General features: G+C 39.2%; 1 protein-coding gene across 1 annotated transcript in view; it reads right to left on the reverse strand.

The window, feature by feature from the left end:
- Nucleotides 1-24,470, reverse strand: part of LOC132975409 (VPS10 domain-containing receptor SorCS1-like) — a 60,666-nt gene that overhangs the window by 18,963 nt on the left and 17,233 nt on the right. Inside the window, exons 2-14 of the mRNA XM_061039928.1 lie at nucleotides 19,969-20,036; nucleotides 17,376-17,475; nucleotides 17,003-17,161; nucleotides 15,524-15,597; nucleotides 9,979-10,043; nucleotides 9,414-9,532; nucleotides 8,997-9,086; nucleotides 7,976-8,155; nucleotides 5,903-6,049; nucleotides 2,108-2,210; nucleotides 1,758-1,834; nucleotides 696-787; nucleotides 442-549 (exon numbers count right to left, since the gene is read on the reverse strand). Coding sequence (XP_060895911.1) covers nucleotides 442-549; nucleotides 696-787; nucleotides 1,758-1,834; nucleotides 2,108-2,210; nucleotides 5,903-6,049; nucleotides 7,976-8,155; nucleotides 8,997-9,086; nucleotides 9,414-9,532; nucleotides 9,979-10,043; nucleotides 15,524-15,597; nucleotides 17,003-17,161; nucleotides 17,376-17,475; nucleotides 19,969-20,036 — 1,382 coding nt within the window. The remainder of the gene's footprint in view (nucleotides 1-441; nucleotides 550-695; nucleotides 788-1,757; nucleotides 1,835-2,107; nucleotides 2,211-5,902; nucleotides 6,050-7,975; nucleotides 8,156-8,996; nucleotides 9,087-9,413; nucleotides 9,533-9,978; nucleotides 10,044-15,523; nucleotides 15,598-17,002; nucleotides 17,162-17,375; nucleotides 17,476-19,968; nucleotides 20,037-24,470) is intronic.

Consider the following 24,470-nt stretch of genomic DNA (forward strand, 5'->3'; position numbering starts at 1 on the left):
TCTAAACACACTTATGTGACATCCAAATGTGAGTAGGCTATGTTATTCTTTTTTTCTCTAGACCTGGACTAAAACAACTTATTCACAAGGCCGCCCCGTCCATGTAAACATGATGTAAACAACAGTACAGCTGGCAGGACTCACTCTTCTCACTCATTGTCGACAGTCATGACTCGGAGAGACATTTACACAGGATATACTTGATTTCGGCTGTACATTCTTCCTTTAATTTGATGCATTGACTTTGATTTATTTCCCTCTGTGTGTTGGAAAAACTCCTCTACATCTACATCTAAAGGCCTTTTCAAACCCACATTAAATCAATCCAAAAATATGTATGTATGCTTCTAAGCCTCCATCCAGTTGAGATTTAATTACCCATTGCTGTAATTAAGGAACTACCGGCATCTTTAAGCTCTTTATGTATCCTTCATATCTTACGTCATAATGAGGGTGTCCTCTCCAGGCTCCCCGAGCACCCCGTCGACGTAGAGCGGAGAGGAGGTGAAGCTATATTGTACCCAGTTTCTGCCCTCATCAAAACTCAGCCTGAGGGAGAGAACAACGGTTAGATCACAGACAGGCCAGCCACAAGTAAGTCAGAAAAGCCTCGAGCAGGAAAACAGCCTCAGCCCCACTTCCAAAGATTGAGTATAGTCTCTAAAACATCGTGCGACGTCCTAGGAGAGCCTCACCAAATATGTCTAATTGGCAGAGGTGTGTGTCTTATGGCCACCAGAGATCCTCCTTGATTCAGGAAAAACACGCTGTACTCCTCCTGAAAAACCTGCAGACACAATCCAGCTTCAATACATCACACCGGAGCAAACATGAAAGTCTATACACACAGCATATATCAGTGACAACATAAGGAACATGCATTCTTACTCCTACACACTTAACAAGTAGAAACCTCAACCGTTCTTTACACAGGAGACTCCGTCGCGTGAATAAACAATTGCATCAAGCAAGTGTTGCTTGCTTTGTTGGTTTGTGTCTTTTTTTTTTAAGCCGATGGCATAAATCTGTGTGCTCCTTTTGGTTTATCTGTTTTGCAGATCAGAGATGCACAATTCTCACACAAGCCCATGTGTCAAACCTCAATTCCTTTATTTATTATTTCTTTGTGTGAAGCAAGAGCTAAAGAAGCGAAGGCTGAAAGTTGGCATTGACAGTTTTTTTTTTAACCTATTCTTTATTCTTATAATGCCTGACTGATTCAGCTACTTTTCTCATTGTGTTCTGTATAAAAACGGAGGTTCAGTTCGAGGCCGAGGAAAACATTGAACTGGTCAAAAGATTTCTCTGGATGAAAAGAAAAAAGTGATCATACTTTGAATGAATACAAAAAGTTATACTGCATAACGCTATAACGACAATATTTGCCTTTATATCAATGCTACATGTAGTCCAACGGAATGACAACATCCACAAAGAGCGGAGAACAACATACTGACGAACAGAAAACGTAATGCAGCTGTTTCATAAGTTGCATGTAGATCGTAGGGACACTCTATGCGCCGTGTAGCAGTAACAGTATAGAAAAGTCACTCCCCCTCCTATTAGCTCAAGGTGGATTCTCCGGAGAATATCCTGCTGCGGAAAAAATACTAGGGGTCTGGCAGGAGAGACTCCGTTTGAAGTCTGAGCGAAAAAATCCGGCTGTTTGCGTTCACATGTACAGCTCCTCCGGGAGTTTTTCCAAGAGATTTCTGCTAGTGTGAAAATGGTAATAGAGATTAGTTTTTATTCTCTACCTCTTTCCATGTGTTTCCAGCGTCAGATGTGATGAAAATACTGACGTTAGTACTGGTCAGCTCAGGTCCAACCACACCTGCACACAAAAGTTAGAAGAGCGCTTTTTTAATCCTCATTATTTTAAGCATGTTAACTAAACAAGGCAAATCAGTGCGGTGTCTGACGCTCTTTCCTCTGACACAGCATGGAACAGACATGCAGGAAACATTGATCTGATTATGTTTTCTGATTTGCCGTGGGCTGAAAGACAGAGCTGGGAACAGACGTTAAGAACTGGGAGCGATACGGCTGAAAGTAAACAACAGTATGGATGTGAAAATCGAAGGTGCAAATCAAATAATCTCCTCACCTGATGCGATTATAACTCCTGGAGCTGTGTCTTTGCTGACAATGTTTCCAGAGGTGTAAGGATTCTCTGAGACATGCAGGTGCAGATGTAAAGAACAGTAAGGCTGCAAAAATACAAAGCAGAATCATTTGCTGAAGTCAAGAGAAGTTGATGAAGGTTTTGATATATATTAAGATTTCATCAAAGATGCCCTGACTCAATTATGATTCACTCATTTTTTTATTTCCAGTCATTATCTATCTGAATGGTTCAACTGTTAGAAATATATGGCTTTTTATTTTAACAATTGAAAATATAACAAACATATTATTGCACATCAATACGCCTCCTTAATATAAATGTGATCAGAGAAACGTTTGCTGGATGTTATTTTTGAAGTGTTTAAAGGTAGCAGCTTATCAGAGTATAGATGTGTTTGCGGGATTGATTTTTAGAGAACCCGCCTATAAAGATTTTAATCATGGCTGAGGAAATACTTTATATAGGATTGATTTGATTCTCATTTTATTTCATGGTTGACTTGGTCCCCCAATCGATAAAATTAAGAAAAGTTCTGTGCTGAAAGTAGATGCTTTGATTACTGATCATGTGTCTTCATTTTGTTCATTTTGGGGCGCCGGTGGCCGAGTGCTTAGGGGGCGCGCCCCATGTACAGAGGCTGTAGTCCTCAAGGCGGGCAGCCCGGGTTCAAATCCGACCTGTGGCTCCTTTCCCGCATGTCATTCCCCTCTCTCTCTGTCCCTGATGTCTGACTCTAGCAAAGTGGATAGAGTCAGAAATCAGGGACACTGACCTATCTCTGTAATAAAGGCATAAAAAGCCCAAAACAAATATATATATTTTTTTTAAATACATATTAAAGTCAGATTAAAAGGTGTGATATGTGTGTTTAGTAATTGCAGAAATGTAAAATTTAGTATCTGTCCATAAACTCCTTCTTGAACTATTTGAAGCATTTGTTTCTCAAACCGGGGGCTGCTTTGGCCCCTCTTGAAATCTGATTGGCCACCCCAGGTGCCAAGGCAAAATGCTAAAATCAACAGTTTGGGCAGCGTTGCAACAGATCAAAGTAGCTTTCATTGTATTTCAATGTGGCCCTTTGTTTAAGTTTAAATTGTGACTTTGGAAATCAATTTTTAAATCTCATCTCAAAACATCGTTTTAAACTGGCATATTCAGTCTGACCATCATCCATCCTGCCTCATGAATCCTCTTCACAAACACTTTATACTATAGATTTCTCTTTGAATGTTAATTTAATCTACTTATTGTTACTTTGTTGTTCATTCTATCTCCGCTTTGGAAGGTCACCTTGAGTGTTTTCAAAGACACCTTTATTTAAAAAGGAATTATTATTATTATTATTATGATTGTCGTAATTATTAGTATTAGTATTATTAGTAATAGAACTTTTATTAATATCATCATTATCATCATCATCATTATTATTATTATTATTATTATACAGTACATCTTCTCCCGTTAGTCCTCAAAAAAAGGCTAACCCTACAAGATTTCAATGTTGCCTCTATGATGCATTACTTTTTAAAGTATAAAAATATATATTTATACAGAGGAATATAAAATATATTTAGATTCTTTAAAGTTAGCATTTGGAGTAGATATAATACAGTTGCAAGAAAAAGTATGTGAACCCTTTGGAATTTCCTAGTTTTCCATAAAATGTGTTCTGATCTAAGTCTCAACAATAGACAAACACAGTCTGCTTAAACTAATACCACACAAACAATTATATGTTTTTATGTTTTTATTGAACACAACATGTAAACATTCACAGTGCAGGGTGGAAAAAGTATGTGAACCCTTGGATTTAATAACTGGTTGACCCTCCTTTGGCAACAACAACCTCGACCAAACGTTTCCTGTAGTTGCAGATCAGACCTGCACAACGGTCAGGAGGAGTTTTGGACCATTCCTCTTTACAAAACTTTTTCAGTTCAACAATATTCTTGGGATGGCTGGTTTGAATCGCTCTCTTGAGGTCATGCCACAGAATCTCTATCGGGTTGAGGTCAGGACTCTGACTGGGCCACTCCAGAAGGCGTATTTTCTTCTGTTGAAGCCATTCTGTTGTTGATTTACTTCTGTGCTTTGGGTCGTTGTCCTGTTGCATCACCCATCTTCTGTTGAGCTTCAATTGGTGGACAGATGGCCTTAGGTTTTCCTGCAAAATGTCTTGATAAACTTGGGAATTCATTTGTCCGTCGATGATAGCAATCTGTCCAGGCCCTGAGGCAGCAAAGCAGCCCCAAACCATGATGCCCCCTCCACCGTACTTCACAGTTGGGATGAGGTTTTGATGTTGGTGTGCTGTGCCTTTTCTCCACACATAGTGTTGTGTGTTCCTTCCAAACAATTCAACTTTGGTTTCATCTGTCCACAGGATGTTTTGCCAGTAGTGCTGTGGAACATCCAGGTGCTCTTTTGCAAACTTCAAACGTGTAGCAATGGTTTTTTTTAGACAGCAGTGGCTTTCTCCGTGGTGTCCTCCCATGAACTCCATTCTTGTTTAGTGCTTTACGTATCGTAGATTCGTCAACAGAGATGTTAGCATGTGCCAGAGATTTGTGTAAGTCTTTAGCTGACACTCTAGGATTCTTCTTCACCTCAATGAGCATTCTGCGCTGTGCTCTTGCAGTCATCTTTACAGGACAGCCACTTCTAGGGAGAGTAGCGACAGTGCTGAACTTTCTCCATTTATAGACAATTTGTCTTACCGTGGACTGATGAACATCGAGGCTTTTAGAGAGTCTTTTGTAACCCTTTCCAGCTTTATGCAAGTCAACAATTGTTAATCGTAGGTCTTCTGAGAGCTCTTTTGTGCGAGGCATGGTTCACATCAGGCAATGCTTCTTGAGAATTGCAAACTCAAAACTGGAGTGTGTTTTTTATAGGGCAGGGCAGCTTTAACCAACACCTCCAATCTCGTCTCATTCATTGGACTCCATAGGTTGGCTGACTCCTGACTCCCATTAGCTCTTGGAGAAGTCATTTGCCTAGGGGTTCACATACTTTTTCCACCCTGCACTGTGAATGTTTACATTTTGTGTTCAATAAAAACATGAAAACATATACTTGTTTGTGTGGTATTAGTTTAAGCAGACTGTGTTTGTCTATTGTTGAGACTTAGATGAAGATCAGAACACATTTTATGACCAATTTAATCAGAAAACTAGAAAATTCCAAAGGGTTCACATACTTTTTCTTGCAACTGTAAGTGCATATAGAAAGTGTAAATAAATATCACTGATTCCTGTGTTTGCATACACATACTTTGTGGGGTTTTGGGGAGTGGGGCCCGTAAATGTCTCCTCCTGTCGGGGGGGCATCACAGAAAAAGTTAGAGAACCTCTGATCGAAAGACAATTACTACTGCTACATCTACTTATTGTGATTAAAACAAAGATAACGTCCTATGTATAGATTTAACATTTATTATTGAAGTAATGGTTTTGTACCAAATTAGACACAATCTTATTGGTTGAAAGGTTTTGCCCTCAGGTAAAGTCATTTGATTTATATTCCTAATATCACAAATATGCCTTAAGCGGCTTTATAATCTGTGTATTTTACAACACCTTCCAACCAAGACCCCAGACCCTAAAGGTTTGTTCAATGATTAGAAAAGTCTCTTCTGTTCCTGGTGTTTTCTGATCTGTGTTGATGTGATACGCAGTCTTTGACCAGGCTATGGCACAATCCAGTGAAGTGTTTGTTCAGCAGATAACACAAATCCAAATAAGCAAATCTATCTCCTGTCAGTGGCCCACTTACTTGTTCACAATAGACCTGGTTTCCCTGGAGATCGGTTGTAGGAGCCTGAAGAAGGCGCCAGTCTCTCCCCTTGTTGTATGTGATATAAGTTTTCACTTGGTTCTCAACAACTTTATTTGACAGGAACACCCCTTTAATCCCAGCAACCTGCAAACATGAGAGAGAAAGAGAGCAAGCGGTGGAGGGGGGAAAATAACAAAAAAGGGAGAAAAGAAAAATAACTGTGAATTATTCAGACTTAAGTAAAGCTGAAGGCCTAGTTCGGAGAGGGTGAGATGTCTGAAAGTGATAGTTTTTCTGACAGGGAGCACTATTTTAGACCATCTGTAGGACTCTGCAGAATCAAAACAACATATGCCGCAGCCCTGAGATATTTCTTCCTCTTTGTTTTTTGCGCAGAGACGCAGACCCACGTGCAGCTTCACTTGGGTTCACATTTATTCTCCATTATAAGAGCACACATCTTTATGCCAATGGGAGAATGACTGTTTCCATATCTGCTACCGGTCAGGTCAGTGCAGCTAAATATTTCAGGGAATTTAATTTGAGTGTGGGTCAGTGAGCAGCCACAGTAACCGGCTCTGATGCCTTTCCTAGGTGTGTGTTAGCAACAATGTGATGCTTTTACAGCTGGCTGCAGATGAGGATAATTCAGAGTGATGCATACATGTGCAGTCACTGCAACCTCGCAGTACCTCTGTCCACACACACATATATAATGTACTGGGCTCAAGTTAAAGCTTCTATTTTGCCTGCAATGTGACTACAAGCTTAAAGGCTTTTGAATTTTTGTGTATAGATGGTACAGTATCTTGAGACTGAACCTGCAGAATGTGCTTTTTGCGAGACAGTTTCACATGAAAAAGATAATAAAAGCAGACAGGAAGGGGATAGGAGAGAGAATAAAATGCAATGACGCAACATCTGTTCCATTATGTGAGGACATCCGAGACATCCAAGCACAGGGCACAATTAAGGAAAACACGACAGAAAAACCAAGAGTAACTCGGAGAAACGTTTAGGCTGTCTGTCGTACTCTACTTGTCAGAGTGGGTTTTATTGTTGAAGAGAATTTGTTTGGCGCTTTCACTTGAGAAAAAAATCTTTGGGAACTTTAATGCTTGTTTTCCCCGCGTTTGCACCGGGTATATTTTTATGGTAAACAATATAAGAGTTGGGCAGATGAGAGTCTAGATAGCGTGTGAGTGTGTTTTGATTGATGAATGCTGCTGAAAGGTACTTTATTTAAGTGTAGAGAGAATTTATTTTGTCATTAATCATTAATTAAAGCTCTCATTATTTTTCTTAGTCATCTATATTAGGCTAGAAAACAGCCACCCCCTAGAAAAATGCCAATTAATTCCAAAACACAACATAAGCTCTGAAAGCTCAATCAGCAGCTATGATATTGTTCAGGGAATCATTGTTTTATTGATCAAGCACACATTCCTGAAAAGTTACTTACAGCTACTTAATGAGGGATGGTTTTACTCGTCCTTGTTTTAACATCCTCGTAAAGGGAATAACCCTCTCTAACATCGCCTTGGGTTCTGGGGAATTACATTTCCAAGTAATATTGAGCAGACAATGACTTGCTTTTTGGAAATCTTTGTCAGCAGTTAAAACTCTATGATCAAGAATTGGTAATGACATAAAACAGCAAATTGTCAAATTTGACCTTGCACTTGTTTGGCTGTTTGGTTTGTTAGATTGTAAAAAAAAAAAAGAAAAGGTTTTGTTTTCAATGGTGAATCCATTTCGTCACTAATTTCAGCACTCAGGAAAGTAAAACAAAGTTTGAATAGTTGCATGCAGGATTAAAACATACAGAATATGAAGGCATTTGTAAAGGACTGCACATCGCAAATATGAAAATCCCAATGCTTGTATAACTGCATTAATTCTTATATAAACTAGCTTGGCAAAAATTCATGAAGATGAAATATTCCATCAAGTCACATAAACTGCAGCAGTTACACAACCAGACCAGTGATGTCAGTGTGTTCAGAGTGCTTGACTAAAAAAAGGGTAACAGGCTGGCAGCACCAGGCCAACAACACTGTCACTGCCCACCTCATAGAGGTCGATCATGATGTTGCCCTCGGGTCCCCCGCTGCTCACAACGTCCTCCAGCATCAGCGTGAAGAACAGCCCTCTGGACTCAGACATGTACAGGTTGTACGAGTCGTTCTGGTGCCAGTCCTGAATCGCTGCCACCACCTGGTTATCATCTGTGCTGATTATCTGCAAGTCCTGAACACGTGAAACGTATCAGTAGAGGTCTCTGCGTGGGGAAGACAGCTTAGCAGCCAAAAAAGACGTGATTTAAAGGAGTTCTCTTAATAAAACAGGGTGGAAGTGTGCCCATAGAGGCCACAGAGCTTGTGCAGTGAGCTAGCGATTTGTCACTTCTTGACAAGATTCAGTCAGGATCAGCAGGGATTAGACCTCAGGCGTTTCATGCCATGCACTAAAAATGAAGACAGGCTCCATTTAATTTTACAGAACCCTTTATCCAGTGTGAGAAGAGGTAGTGTGTGTCCTTCTCAAGGAAGCTTTGACAGAAAGCATGGATGGATGGATGGGTGGATGGATAGATTGAAATAAACAACACTGTGGGCACTAAATCTCTCCTGTTGACATGACACAGCCACTTAAACCACTAAGCATCCCTGCTGCACTTCTAATATATGAAAGTCAGTGCAAAACACTGAAACAGAAGCACTTTCCTGCTCCTAAAAAGTTCCTGAGGACACAAACTGTGCAACACCAGATTTATTTTCTTCAATTAAGTATCTGTTGATACAGAAGGGAGGGCAATTGATTAAAGACTAAGCATGGCTCTTGAATAAACACAAGATCTGAAGATATAATTATGCATAAGCAAATCAGTTTTCAGGAGGGTAATAACGCGGAGCAAACAGTTTAATGGATTTGTCAGCAAACATCATGACTAACTGAAAACAAGCCTACTTTAAATCGTTTGAAAAGTGCGAGTGTGTTACAGTGAAATGAAAACTACACTCGTTCTGCAGATTGTTTCTCTGCATGTCCTCGTGCTCACCAAACAGTGTGCGCTCTGCAGCAGTCTTACCTTTGGCAGCGTGTACTTGGGAAGCTTCATGGGGTAGAAAGCGTTTCTTTTATAGGACACATAATGGACAGAGCGGCCACCTATTGGCACCTGGAAAATGCATAATAGTGCAATTTGAAGCTCATCACAATTCAGGTAAATATTCATAGACTTCAGTGGGTCCACTGATTGCTGGCCCCATGTTTTAAACAATTAAAACAGCCATCAAAACTCAGAGTTTGCCACTAATTAGTATGATTTGCATTATGACAGAGTTTTAGTTTAAAACACGACACTGCCATTTCACTTCCTTGCCATCCTTTCCCAGGATAATGGCCCCTTTTAGTTAACTCAAAACATGACTGTACATTAAGATGCAGCGGTTTTACAGCTTTTAATTGTCTTTTAATGAAGCCAGACCTTGCAATAAAAACCCACCTGGATGAAAACGTATTCATCCTGAACCACCAGGGAGTCGGGGATGATAAATCCAGGGAAAGGCTTGCCCTTGTTTCCATCAGAACAATTCTGAAGTTTACAAGTTATGTACTGTGACCCTGTGGGTAAACAAGAGATGGGTGCTAAAAATACAGCGTTGGGAAAAACAAGCAACCTTCTGTAGCTCAAAACCAAGGTTTAAGCATCACTTATGCTGATGGTATTAAGTGAGCCATAGAGGCAACATTTTAGAGGCCAATTCTTATTCTCACTAATAGATAAAGTAGATAGTGCTGTCCCAGTGCGTTAGCATCAGCCAAATGAGGCAGCCTCCCCGGGGACAGGGCATTAACACACGAGGCCTTATGGAAGAACCCTCCTCTCTGCACTGTGGCCAAGATCATCGCCAAGTAGCAGCCTGGCCCTTAAAAAAATGAATTAGCTTAATCATATGAAGAGTCTCTATGTAGCCAATTCAAATGGGGAGGTGGATTTTAGTAGGGACAGCAAAAAGATGAAACTCTCACCAGTTTTTTAAACAGGAGGTTGAATTGTTTCTACTCACGTCCATCAGAGACGCTGATCTCCAGGTGGATCATTCCCTGCTCCTTGTCTAAACCCAGTCTGGACCTGTAACATCAGGACACGTGTAAGAGAGATCCGTTTTCTACTGAAGGGTAGATGTCAATTAATAATGACATCTTGTGCTTAAATAATAAAAGAACATATCCCCACATTAGGTTAATGGAACATCCTTTCTGGTTTATGACTTCCTGGAACATCTAGGTTGTTAGCCGTTATCAGAGCCTAGCCACAACACTAGATGTACTTGCAAGCAGAAGTCGCAAAGATGAGTTTTTTCCTGCAAAAGGACTCAGCCTGGTTGTCATGTGAGAGTTACAATATAAATGTAGGTGGAAATGTACACATTTAAGTGTAAATGGGTATGCACAATCCAGTTTTACAATAAAGATTTACTGTTACTAAATAGAGTATTGAAATCCAGAAGTTAACAGAAAGTTGAACTTTGGCGTAGCTTACTGAACTAGCTTACTGTATGAAGGCGTGTTCATATATATTAGTCATGTAGGATAGACTTGTGAGTTAAAGATGATTAGATAAACAGTGTTTCTGACATTTGCTTTAGAAAATACATAAACCTGTGAAGAATTAAAATGTTAACTCAACAGAACACTATACCTTTAATAACAAAACCTTATCGCTGACTAGCTAGCTACATAGCATCACTGAGATTAGCATAATTTAACTTCTTGTAAACTACATGAAAGTATTAGCATATTACAGAACCCTCAATTATGAGAAAAATCCATCCTGTCCGTCTTTTGCCTGACTCAGCTTTTAAGAAAACGTTTGCTCAAACAGGCCGATTGGAGATTTTTCCTATATGACGTCATGTAGTGATTCAATACCTCCCCCTGGTGGGTGACACTGCCACAGCTAGGTGTTTGTTCTGCACTTTGAATCCGCACTCCAGCGGTAGGGCACGTTGTGAGAAAGCCCAGGGGTGTGGTTGAACACAGCTCATTTGCATTTAAAGCTACAGACACAGAAACAGCCTGTTCTGAGCAGGGCTGAATTAGAGATGTTTATAAGCATGATAAAATACAGTTCAGGAGTGGAATTTTAACAACAGACTTCAAATACATGTTTTGGGTACCTCTCAGACTTATTTAAACTGGTTGAAAATAATTTTTGGCAGTTATTTTCCTTTTTGTAGATTGGTTTTTACAGGCTAAACCATACTTTAAACACAACATGATTCCGACGATAGTTTCAGACTAGTGAGTTATTTACAGGAAATACTTTGAATGTAAACCAAGACATTGATTTATAGATAGTCTGTGCAACTAAATCCTGAAGGGTAGAATGTATTATTTATAAAGGAAAAGGGGGCAAAAGGTTGTACTGAAAAGTGGTTTGTTATTTTTTTGTCTAACACAGTTATCCTCTTTTTGTACTGGGGGGACACTAGCTATTAAAACCCAGGTTGGGTGCCACTAATTTAGCAGTATGCGGTACCTGAACAAAGGCTGTTAGATTTGGTTGGAAAAATAATTGTCTTTTTTTTTACTCTCATATAATTTTCGAACATGTTGTTGCTCGATAAGGCATAAAACAAAAAGCTTTAACAATTAATTTGCTGGTGTTTGGACATATTTGAGTGATGCTGTGTAAATAATTTTAAAAAATGTGAAAAAAGGAAATTGAGGAAACAGTTGGTTACATTTAGCTTTGAATGTCATTTTGACTTTGTGCGGGGACAAGCGAAATAAAAGACATTTATTGTTCTCTGAGGAGCAATTATAGAGCAAGCTTATCTAAAAACACTGGTCTGACGGACATTTGACCTGAACTGCACTTTATGGCTAAGGTGTACTTAGCCATTTCACTCACTTTCAGCAGAGATTCTTCAAGATAGTGTTTAAGCACGGGGCGACAGGAGTGACCACTTGTTGTATTAATAGCAGCTGTTGTGACTGAAGATGGGTTTTTTCTCATTTTCCATACTGTGTCTGAACTATAATATAGAAAGCCCCCGTCCTGCTTCCCTCAGCACTCTGTAATTGCCTCACAGCTCCATCTCTTTTAATGGACTTTCTGTCAAATACTTCATCCAATTCTATCAGTGAACAGCGGCCCTCGCCCTTAAATAAACGGCCGCACTGTAACACCGTGTTCTTCACATAACTTATCCTATTTCTGACGAGCTAGGGCGCATGTTTACATGTATTTGTAAATCATGTTTGTCAGATTTCCTCAGATAAGATGCACATAAAATGGTGAGATGAAAGTATTTATTTCAAAGCCGATCCCTGACGATGTCGGGAGTTTTTTCAACCTGGCACGTTTGACTTGTGGTCGACTTATTTCCTCAGACAGAGAGGAAGAACGTATTTGAACATCAAAAATTTGGGTTTTGATTGATCATCGTTTAACACCCAGGATGATGCCAGACACTGCAGCATGGTGCCAAAACAGAATGTCCTTATTTAGCAGACTGACTCCCAAACAGTGAATAATGACTACAAATGTATGGTATGCAGTAATATAAAAATTACTGTAGAAATTCTAATTATCCATAGGCCTATATACTTTACTTTTGAACATGCCTGGAACGCAGCTCGCCACAAAGATCTCTAACTTGGTAAATTTGGCTTGAACATCAGATTAGTTTGGGGAAATATGTATTAAATATGATTACTTTATATTTAATTTTTCAGAACAGGTTGTTGTGTAAAATTGATGTTGTGCTGTGCAAATTGTCCCTGATGTATAAGTAAAGATGGTCTGTTGAAGTCTGGTACAAACCTAAATTAAAGACAAACCCTCTCTAATGGAAAAAGACCCACAGTGTGGAGCTGTATGTGAAGCAGAGAAAAAATCATCTAATATGTGAAAAGCTGAAGGTCTATTTGTGCAGAGTGAAGCTCGGGTGCATGTCAATTATCCACAGAAACAGATTTAATTGTTTTCCTGCAGAGAAAAGGCCTTTGTTTGATGTGTGAATAAGGTGACTCTGGGAGACAATACCTTTTTGTTCACCTCCATTTCTGTTTTGTTTTTTCGAGATGGAGGATAATGCAAAGCTGGACTTTTTTATTGTTTGCATATTTTGCCATTATTGTTAGAGGTTTTGTCTGACGAATGTTTCAATTACATTTGTGGAGTCTTATGAGTCCACACAGGCTGGCAATATGTGTGTGCATGACACTATAATGTAATGAAGTGTGGATTCACTTCCTGCAGCTGTTGTGGGTTTGCAGATGTTCCTAGCTTGCAATCTGTGGCGCTGATAGCCCAAAGTTTATCACAGTTACATGAGGGGGGATGACAGTGCCCATGGAGAAAAATAAAGGGTACTCCTCTAGCCTAAAAACATACACCCACATCCCCCTTTGAGAGTAAAACTCAAAACCCAGCCTTTAACAAGAGAGAGCCTTTGTGCTTTGTTTTGTCAAAAATCGAATGAGTCATCAACTCATTTTGAAAATGATTTTTAATTACTGTGATAATGGTGTTAATATGTTTCATTTTATTTTCAAGTCTGAAGCAAAAGCTGCACTCACACTTCTTTTGTGTGCTTCTGCAATTTTCCTTCTTATAATGTGTGAGAGAGATTCTGTAGCCAACAACTATAAAACAACTATAAATTAATTTGATCCTGGGCCGTAGTCCCTGAACTGTCATCCAACAGCTAATATCAGTGAAACACTGACAGAGAGCGAACAGCCTTTATACTGAGCAAAACACATCAGGTATCATACATAATTAATAGAAGCAGATAGATAATATTTGAATAAGATTAGATTTGTAATAGATCTTCAGGCAATCTCGCTAGAGCCCATGATTAAGTTTAAATGTTTTTTTTTAAATCAGAGGATCTATCGTAAAGACATTTACAACCCGAAAAAAAAACACCAATCGGTTCGACCACCGAATATAAAAATGCTGGCGCAATTCAGCCTCCAGGCTACCGAACGATATAAATGGACCCCACCTTTCACTGTTTCTTTACATGTCAACAACCTGAAGAAGTCTCTGTGCTTTTTACAGTAAATATCCTGATCCAATAAAAGCATTTTAACCATAAACCGGCCAGGTCTCTTAGATCATTAAATAAAGGTCTCATTGTGCTTTCAGTTATTAAACTCCTATGCTGGAGCTCCTGACCACAGACTCTCTGTTACAAACTTTACTGCAATCAGTGTTTCAAGGTAACTAAAAACCGATACTCATTGGTTCTACTGTACTTTAATTTTGAGGTAGTATTACTGTCCAAGGTTAATCCATTTTGTGCTTCTTTACACTTCTACTCCTCTGAATTTCAGGGCAAATGATTGCCCATTTTGCACCATTATATTTACATGCTGTCGTTAAAGATTACTAGCTATTACTTTTAAAGATAACACTTTAAGAACTTGATAAAGTAGGTTCGGAACAACTGGACCAAATACAGCTCAATAAACAGAATGAAGTTGTTCAAACTAGCTGTAGAACAATCATCAATAAAACAGTAAAGTTCTATATGACCTAATGCATTAAAATCCACCACTACTAACGTTATGTATGATAATATATCAGTCATAAGTTGCACAACGTCTAATATTTTATTACTTTTTTCTATCATTATATAATATTACAGCAAGTTTAGGAGTTAACATTCAAATAGGGCTTAATCTCGAAAATCAAGCATTTATTTTATTGTTGTAATTGTGCTTTTAAGTCAAATATTTAAAGGTCAGAAACTATTCTCCTTTACAACAACTTTCGATAAGTCTCAGAGCTCCCCAAAACATGTCTGTGAAGTTATTTGTTCTAAATCCACTATGATCCTGTATTTGATCGTGCCTATAAACCCCTCTATTTCAGCCCTGATCTGAACAGACTGTTTCTGTGTCTGTAGCTTTAAATTAAATGAGCCGTGTCTGACCACGCCTCTCTGGAAGAGCTTTCTCACTCCATGCCCTATTGTTTATGGTGAGAAGGCAGACACAGAGGTCAGACCAGACACCTGGCTGTGGGAGTGTCACCCACCTGGGGAAGGGGTTACTGCCCTTTGTGATGTCACAATCCCGAAACGGCCTGTTTGACCACACGTGTTATGAAAAGTGGAGCAGGTGAAAGATGAAAAGGATGGACTTTTCTCATAATTGGGCACATATTATTGTTTGAAAAACATGGTAAAGTGTGTTTTGCATAATGTGTGACCTTCAGGTCCTTCTTCCACAGGCTGCAAAAACAAATGTGATTCCAGACTCTGTGCATTTTTTTCTTTCACTGTAAATAATCAAGTGAGATCTGAGGAACAGAAAATATGAATGCAGTTTGAGTCTGTGAACTTCTTATTCATGTTACTATCTATTGCTTTTTATAAGACTTGTAAATATTTACCGAGATTTCCCTTCTGTACTACTGCTGTAAACAGAAAGCTAAAAATGCATACATATTAATTTATTAATGTAGAATTGTTCCGTGTCTGTCTATTATTCATACTGTTTTTTTGAGCATGTCAAAATATGCTGCAACATTGCAGCATTTTCTCTCCTAGAAAGGCGAAAGCTCTGCAGAAGACTGATAGTTGAACTCACCAGTAGAATCTGTTGGGGACAACGCTGTCATGCACAAGTTGCCATCTTCTCCCAAATTCTACAGAGACATAGAGCTGCAAAAATAAGAGGAATGCATTAGGCAAATGAGGTACAGTACAAGAAATATGTTTCCGAGTCAGAATATCGGAGAGAGTTATTCCCTGATTTATGTCCAACTGTATTATCAAGCAGCTGTCATATTGTAGACTTTGTGGCGTCAATATGGTGATGTTGTTTTGAATACTGCACCGCTGAGCTCATACTTCATATGAAAATGCCTCAGTGATGAGAAAATCTGTCAGTTCCTGTAAAATCTCAGCCATACTCTGAAGGCAGCCTTTTAATATAGAAAAATGAAATAAAGTGAATTAATGCTGATGCCAAAAAAAAGGAAGGAATGAGAGATGGCAAACCTGTCTTTATCTTTAAATCAAAGAGTCTCCTTCAACATCTCCGTAAGATCTCTGATTGTTATTTTTCAAATCACTTGTTTTATTGTCATGGTAATCTTCTTCCCTTTCCATAAATCCATTAGTCTCCTTTTTACTGCAAAGTCAGACTTTCGTCCAAGCTTTCACAAAGCCTGTCGTCTTGCCATCACCGAGCAGCGGGCATCTAAAGCTCAGAGCTTTACGAGGATAAGCAGCATCATTTTTACTTATCAGAGAGCTTTAAACTTTTAAAAGACATGGCAGTCAATCGATAAATGCAAAATGAAACCAAGATTAATTTCAGCTTTTATGAAACCACAGACATCCTGATGAAATTTAGCTTTACAAAAAAACGTACGGAGTGACCTGAAGCCAAATTTATCTAGAGCATCTTCATTTTGACCCTTAGATGGCCCTAAAATAAGCTTTCATCTTCCTCCCTGCACCATTTATCTCACTTCTCAGACCTTCACTGTGTTTCTCTGAAAATCAAGTCCTCCAATAGCACGGGGCTGGGGAGGCCGAGTTTGATGTCTGCGGTGCTGAGTAAAGCAGACAGCAGGGTTCTCACACAGAGTAATGGTGTGTGTGCGTGTGTGTGTGTGTTTATGCTTGCAGTTGTGTGTGTGTGTGTAAGCTGGTGAATTGCTTGGGCGTGTCTTCCTTGTTAACTTTCCCCCTGTGCTGTCTAGGACAAATCCTTGCAAAGTAAAAGCCTACAAGCAGACCTCATGCCTTTTTAAGGGGAGCAGGTGGGCAGCTGTGTGTGTTTGAGCCTTGGTTTGCCAGCTGGATTTATAAAAAGGAATACTTTCTGATACAAAAAACAATATATCTTTTTTTTTTATTGTTTTATAAAGAAGTGAATTTTCTGATGACCCAACAGGCTTGTGAAATCAAATCGAGAGAGAGCAACAAAATGTCAAGCAGCATGAAAGCCATTTGCAAAGCTCCTTACCCCCCAGTTTTCTTTTATTTGGGGTTTTGCTATCACATTTTTCAGATGTTATTCCATCTACTTCATGCCATCTGACAAGCTACAAGTTACCTTTTGGTCGTGGCTGTAAGCCAGAATCCAGTCCTCCTGCTCAGGGTGAAAAAGCAGGCTGAGGATATCAAAGGCTAAGCTGTGTTTCTGATAGGACGCCCCCTCGTCAAGGCTAATGAGCAGGCTGCTCTCCACCTCCGGGTCCGTAAGCAGCATGATCTGAGACGAGACAAGAAAAGAGACTGGGGTATCAGCGGCCCACCTTGACAGCATCCATTCCACAGGGCTTAAGAGCGATCCTGCTACTCGGCATAGATGCACAGTGCGAGCTTCAGCAGAGCTCGCTATGTCGTGAAAATGATAATAAGTCTGCTGCACGCTGGTCATAATTTATACAATAAAGGCTGGATTTCTCATGCATTTAGAAGCTTACCTTCCTCTTGTTGTTGGGACTCACGTACAAGTAGCTCAGGATGGTTTTCAGCCCGACTCTCTCATTTAGCTTCTCATATGTGGTCCCATAATCAGTTGACCTAAAATTCAATTAAGAGGATACACTTAAAAGGTTGTGGTGGAGAGCAAAGGAGAATGGAGCAACACCTACTACTTAAGATGCTGATGGTATCATTAAGCATATCAGGCAAGCAGAAAATTGCAACAGCAGAAGTCATGAAGCAATTTGCTAGATGAATGGAGATTTTTTTAATTATAAAAATAAACAATAACATCCTGTGTGGCATGCAAGGCAAAGAACAGACATATTATCATTCTTATTACTATTACTATTATTATTATTATTATTATTAATAATGCTTTTGGGTAAAAAAAAACAATTTAATCTTTCTGATTTTCTTGTCTTTCACACAACGGAGGATTTCAGGACATATTTGCCCGTTGGCTGAAAATAAACTTTTGCTAATGGTTGTCTTCATAAAGTGGCACTGCTTTGTTGGGTTGATTTTCGGATGTCACTCTTCATCGCCCAAATTCATACTGGTCCCAGTTGCCAGGCGACACTTCACTATGGGGACAGCATTAGTTCAGTCTGTTGGGAGTTGGGTTGGGAACTGGAGGGTTGCTAATTCAAGTCGAGGTGCGGACCAAAATATTGAAGTTGGCCTGGTAGCTGGAGAGTTGCCAGGTCACTTCCCGTGTACGGCTGAGGTGCCCTTGAGCAAGGCACTGAACCCACAGCCTTAGGGTGCTCCCTGCGTAGCTGTGTGTAGCAGCCCCACTCTGACATCTATCCACTAATGCATGTCCACAAGTCCTGTTTGTGCATGTATGTATTTCGGGTCTATATGTGTGTGAGAAGCATGTCTCTCAATAACAGAGTGTAGAACAAGATCCTCCCTGAGGGATTAATAAGGTATGTAAAATAAAATAAAATAAATTAGACTTAACCACATGTGGATTCATGCTCTTTAACAGGTTATTTCCTTTTCACACGTTACAACTCATTACTATTCTGTAACACTTGTGTACTGAAGGAAGGATCATTGTAGTGCTGTATAAGTTATAATAATATTAACAGTATTTTCTTAGTCAACCTTCTTTTACTGAGATATTTTTTCCTTTCCTATTTTAAGTTAAATCTGTTTTACTTTTCTTTCCGCCACTTGGAGGCCGCGGCAAAAAGTTTCACCTTTTCATTTCTATCACAAACTTGTTAGCAAACAGTTGCTCATTTACACATCCAGCAGACATAGAAGCACATTCTCATTCATTTCAAGTCTCTGGTAAATGTTGGTCCAACTTTCACTCTCCCTTTTGCTGTGTTTGTAATCTCCACCAAATCCTGAGGGAAATATTTGACTTTTAAGCTGCTAAATGCTCCACTATGTTCTCCACTTTGGTGCTAACTCGGTCTGTCTTTTGTTCTTGGCTGAACGAGTAAGATATATTGTGTTTGTTTGGACAGAAAATTAACGATGAGAACGGTACGAATGAACTACATTACAGAGTCGCAGATCTGAAAAGCAAATATTGAGCTCAGTTTAAGAACTGGAAAGCCGAAGGGAGCTTTTGATTCAGGTGTGTTTACACATTAAGCATTTCATTAAATATTTCTAAAAACAAAATAAGAGAATGATCAAAAGGAATATAACATGCTTTTATTTTCTTTCAAAAGCCAGTAAAAAAAAAAAACATTTAAAACTTCTCTGTTATCCTTCCAACTGTTTTTATGTTACTTCTGTTTGTTACAAAGCACAGAGGTTCATCCTGCTGTTAGAAATCTAATGCATAAACTGTTATAAATCTGAAATCACTAGAATCCAAGCATATTTATTTTGAGTTCACCCCTAAAGTCCAGTTTGTTTGACTAGTGTGAGTGCGCCGATGTGAAGGAGTTTGCCTCCATTTCTTCTGTAATTAAAGATTTATTTTTGGGCTTTTTGGGCCTTTAATGGAGAGATAGGACAGTGGATAGTGGCGGAAATCAGGGAGAGTGAGAGTGGGGAATGACATGCGGGAAAGGAGCCACAGGTCGGATTTGAACCTGGGCCGCTCGCTTGGAGGATTATAGCCTCCATAGTGCACACACTAACCACTGTGCCACTGCACCACCAGCGCCCCTTCTTCTGTAATTAAAACAAATAAATTACCCATAGTGGTTTTCTAACACTTGTATTTTGCTACCATGCTTTTGCTTGATTTTTACTAGAATTGCATCAAAGTTTAAAAATATGTTGTCATGACAACCATAGTGCTGCGTGTGAAATGCTACTAAGTACCAACACCAAATAAAAATAGAGAAAGCATTAAAAGAAAGTGATGTGTTTAACATTCTTTTAGCAGACCTTTTTCTGAGGTTAGTTTCTGTAAAAGAAATTCTTAACCATGTGAGAATTTGAACGTTCAATTTGGAAACATCAGGAAGCCAAATGTGTTAAGTATGGGTTTTTCCATTCCATGACTCTAAACACAACATTTGTGTTTAGCCAATACAATACAAATGTCACTTTCTATATAGTGTATATCTGTTTTGCTTCATGCAGAAAGTGATACCAGACAGAGGATCTTACCTCCATAGAGAACTCTCTGTTACTCTGCCGGAGTTGAAGTCGTAGAATTTTGTCAACATGAGGATCACCTAAAAACAGATCAAACACATAACCAGCCTTAAAGGAGTGCATCATCAGTTTTGAGAAAGTGTCACATAAAGCGTCACATACTGAAACAAACTCACTGACAGCTCCACCTTTAATAGAAACCAAACAAACCTGTCATCACTGGCCCTGTATTTCAAAAACACTGTAAACCTTGTACATACTCTCTGAGGATAAACTGATCACATATGCATGCTAGAACGCTTTTTAACACCCTGTGGACCACTGGCAAACTCTACCACTGGTAAGCTATGACTATATGAATAAATAAGTCGACACTAAAATCATTTTCCGGCTCATAGAGACAGACGTCGTAAATATCAGGGACATCTTTTCTTTGAAGAGGATCGTAAACAAGTGTTGTAGTTGTGTGTGGTTTACAATACACGGGGCTTTACTTCATCCATGTAAAAAATCAGTAGATTTCAAGATGTCTTGTAAATTATAGTAGATATCAATAAATGACTCACTGTTGACATTTGTATATATAGGTAAAGCGTTTTTCTCAGCGCATGCCAGAAGCTAAATCAATGCCTGCATGTTTGTGAAGCCTGTTGGTGACGCATGCAGTCATGGATGTGTACATACATCTAAATGGTTTGATGACATTTTGCAACATTTTTGGTATAAACTATCCTCTTAATGAATGCGTTTTACTCAAACGATCCATGCCATATTGCTAACCTTATCGTTCCTTTACACAAACAGCATTGTTCATTTGTGCCCTTCACCCTTTTACGCCAAATGCCTGCATGGTGCAATCGTAAAATCTGCAGATCAAATTGCTCTCCTGGGAAGCCTTTCTTGGCATCCTGTTCAGCTATCTTCTAATTATCAAGTGTTATGAGTGTTTGGGGAAACATTTCCTCGAACAAGTAGGAGCTCCATCATGTAAACAAGAAATGTGAACTTTAAAAAAAAAACCTTGCTTCCTCAGTTCATAGAAAATCCTGAATAGCTTCCACGAAAAATCAAACAAGTAAGACCTTGTCATCTTGGCTGGATAAAAGGGGACCTCCCTCTTTTCACTGTAATTGCTTGAGTGAAACAAAACAGCAGCAGGTACACGCTGTGCACACACCAAGGCTCTTCAATGTCACTTATGTACAGTCGACACCAGCGTTTAGCTGTGAAAACAATTTCCAAAACAAAAGAATCCAAGGACTTTCTGAGTCAATCAGTCAATCAGTGTGTGAGGACATACTTAAGAAAACACAGATATCTGTAAGTCTACATAGGAATACAGGTCTTTAAATGAAAATAGGAAACTTACTGTCTCATTCTCAAAATTGAGAAAGGTGATTTATGCTTGATTAAACAGAATCAAAAAAGAAAGTAAAATCCATTTAAATCCTGTCATTTTTCCCAGTACATACTAGTGAACTTTTAATCCTCTCTGTTTGAACATTTTATCCAATTCAGGTTATACACTAGGGCTGCAACTAATGTGGGTTTTGCAATTAATAAATCAGTCTATAAAAAACTAAATCCTATTTCTCAAGGCTTAAGGTAAAGTCTATAACGGTGACATACTATGCAACGTTTTTCAAACACTAATATATATGTTTCGCTAGCCTGTTGTGAGAAAATTCCATCCTCTCTGTTTATTTCCTGCTTCACTTTTCAGAAAATGTGTGCTCAAACAGGCCGTTTGGAGATTTGCCCTCTGTGACATCACAAAGGGCAGTATCCCCTCCCACCAGGTGGGTGACACTCCCACAGCTCGGTGTTTGTTCCGCCCTCTGAGTCTGCCTTCTCAACGTTAACATTAGGGCACGGTTCAAGAAAGCCTAAGCCACCCAAGCCCTTCTAGAGGGGCGTGGTCAGACACTGTTCAAATGCAATTAAAGCTATAGAAGCAGAAACAGCAGGCAGGCCTGAGGGGGTTTATAGGCATGATCAAATACAGTATCAGAGTGGATTTGTGGTAAAAAAAAAAAACTTCACAGACATTTTTTGGGGGGAGCTCTGAGACTTATTTAAACTTATTGAACAGGAGAATAATATGTGACCTTTAATTCTTTTTTTTCAGAATATAAAGGCCAAAACCAAAAGACATTTTAATCAGGTGATATAAAACACAGAAAAACAGCAACAGGGTATTAATAAAAGTTGCTTCTATTTTTTCCTTGATAAATGACTGAAGTCATAACTTTTAGAACAGCTGCTGGTTCTTTAACCATCAGTCTAATTGATAAGCTCTTGTAAGAACTGATCATTATTTTCTGTCCTTTTAAAGGCTTTAAATATGCTGAACATATATCATGAGGCTCGTTTGTTTTAATACGTGTCTGCCTGCACCATATTCATGTAAATGTATTTATATACTGTGAATATTAAATCATGTCCCACTTAATGAGACCTCATTTTTCTACAGAACCTCTTGTTGTTAATAATGCAATGAATTTAAACTCATCAGTTTTGTTTGATAGCCTAATTATTTGCGCTCTTTGTGAATGAGCTGACCAAGAAAACTCTGACTCGGCTCTAACTTTGTGCTGAATGTATGAAATCCTTTATACGAGCGCTAGTTCAGAGATTATCCATGTAGCTTGTTAAAACTATAGTGTCCAGACTGTTCTGCAGAGATTTATGGATCACTATAAAATGCCCTTTATACCTCTGAAAAGCCTCACCCTAGTGGATGCTGACAATAAAACAAGCTACAGCAGTTGAGAATTAGGAGAAAAAACATCCCTCTGCACTCTAAATACAGCAATTAACTGTAAGCATTTATTTGGGATTCCAGGCTTTTAGTCAGATATCATATTGCTTTTTGCAGGCTAGAAAAATCTCCCATATTCTGGGAGAGCTGTTTAAAAGTTAAAGGTGAAGCTCTGGAGCTTCAGTTACCGCATCAATACAATGATACAATATTCACTTTGTACTTGTGTCGTGTGTCTTACACAGGTGCTTGAAGTGCAGCGTGTCACGTCAGCCTTTAACCTGCTAACAGAAATCTCTGGACACAGTCTCCTCTTTTTATAATCTCAAAGCACTCCATATAATTGTCATAACTACACCTATTATTTTAAATAACAATATTAGCATATCTTTCCCTTCGAATTTCTACAAAGGTGTCACATTTTGATGGCAGTCATCAAGTAGCGCACGGCCCATTAAACCGCAGTGGAACCAACATATCGCCAAACTGGATTACCTGACATCCAAGAGCAAGCAAATTGATTTTTCAACCTCTAATCCTTTGTAAATCTTAAACCTTGGAGGTAAATGGACTGGGATGAATTTGATCATTATGTGAGAATGAATGGAGGCTTAATGGTGACTTAAAGGGCTTAGGGTGAGGAGATTACCGTTGAGAAATGAAGGTGTTGTATGAAGAGGAAAGGTATCACGAAAGCAGAAGAGGAGGGCAGGGGAGGGGGGGGGGGATTCTGTTATTGAAGGATGAACACCTGAGACAAATGAAAGGAGCGACACATTACCATTCATTCCCACTCTCAGCGACCCGTTGATCCAGCCTTATCAGCTGCTGGCATTAAGTTGCCTCATCAATAAAACTGTCATCACATTTAGCCACTGCAATTAAACAGATGGATGATCCCATGAAAGCAATTGTTGCAGGAGTTAGTGACTGGAATATTAATAATAAAAACAAACATATCAACACCTGTCACATGTCTGAGGTGTTCATCTGGCTTTTGCCCAGTGCATGATGGGATAGGCTATAGCTTAACACAGCTTGACCCATAACTGGAATGAATCAGGAAAATGAAACGTCAATTGAAGTTTTAGAGAATTAGAGAGAGCGAAAACTTGTTGACTTTATTTTTTTCCCCGTGGGCACAGTGCTATGGTCTGTTCTGTCAAACACACACACACGCACACACGCACACACACACGCACGCACACACACACACACGCACACGCACACACACACACACACGCACACACGCACACACACGCGCACACACACACACACACGCACACACGTGCACACACACACACACGCGCGCACACACACACACACACACACACGTGCACACACACACACACACACACACACACGCGCACACACACACACAAACACACACACACACACAAAATGGTTTGACATGATGCTAGACACTTGACCTCACATTTGACACTTTTAAGAAAGAAACTGTCTGAATAAAATTGCAAAAGAGATGCTCATTGCTCCTTTGCACTATAGGGTTAAGCATATTAATGCAGGCTGGATCCAAAATTTAGCCTCTAGCAGTTTTATTTTATCTTCGGCCTACAGAGTTTTGTTAGTTTGTTTAAAAAAAACAAGACCAGTGGTGTTAACCTCACTGTCAAAGCCAGTGGATAATCCAGATTAATGGGAGCACAGTATCGGGAAGAGAGTTTTTTTTGTAGAACGGGTGAACCAAGCGTTTGACATTTTAAAACTCCAACAGAGAAAATGAATTGGT

Source organism: Labrus mixtus, chromosome 6, assembly GCF_963584025.1.
Source record: "Labrus mixtus chromosome 6, fLabMix1.1, whole genome shotgun sequence".
NCBI classification, from domain to species: Eukaryota; Metazoa; Chordata; class Actinopteri; order Labriformes; family Labridae; genus Labrus; species Labrus mixtus.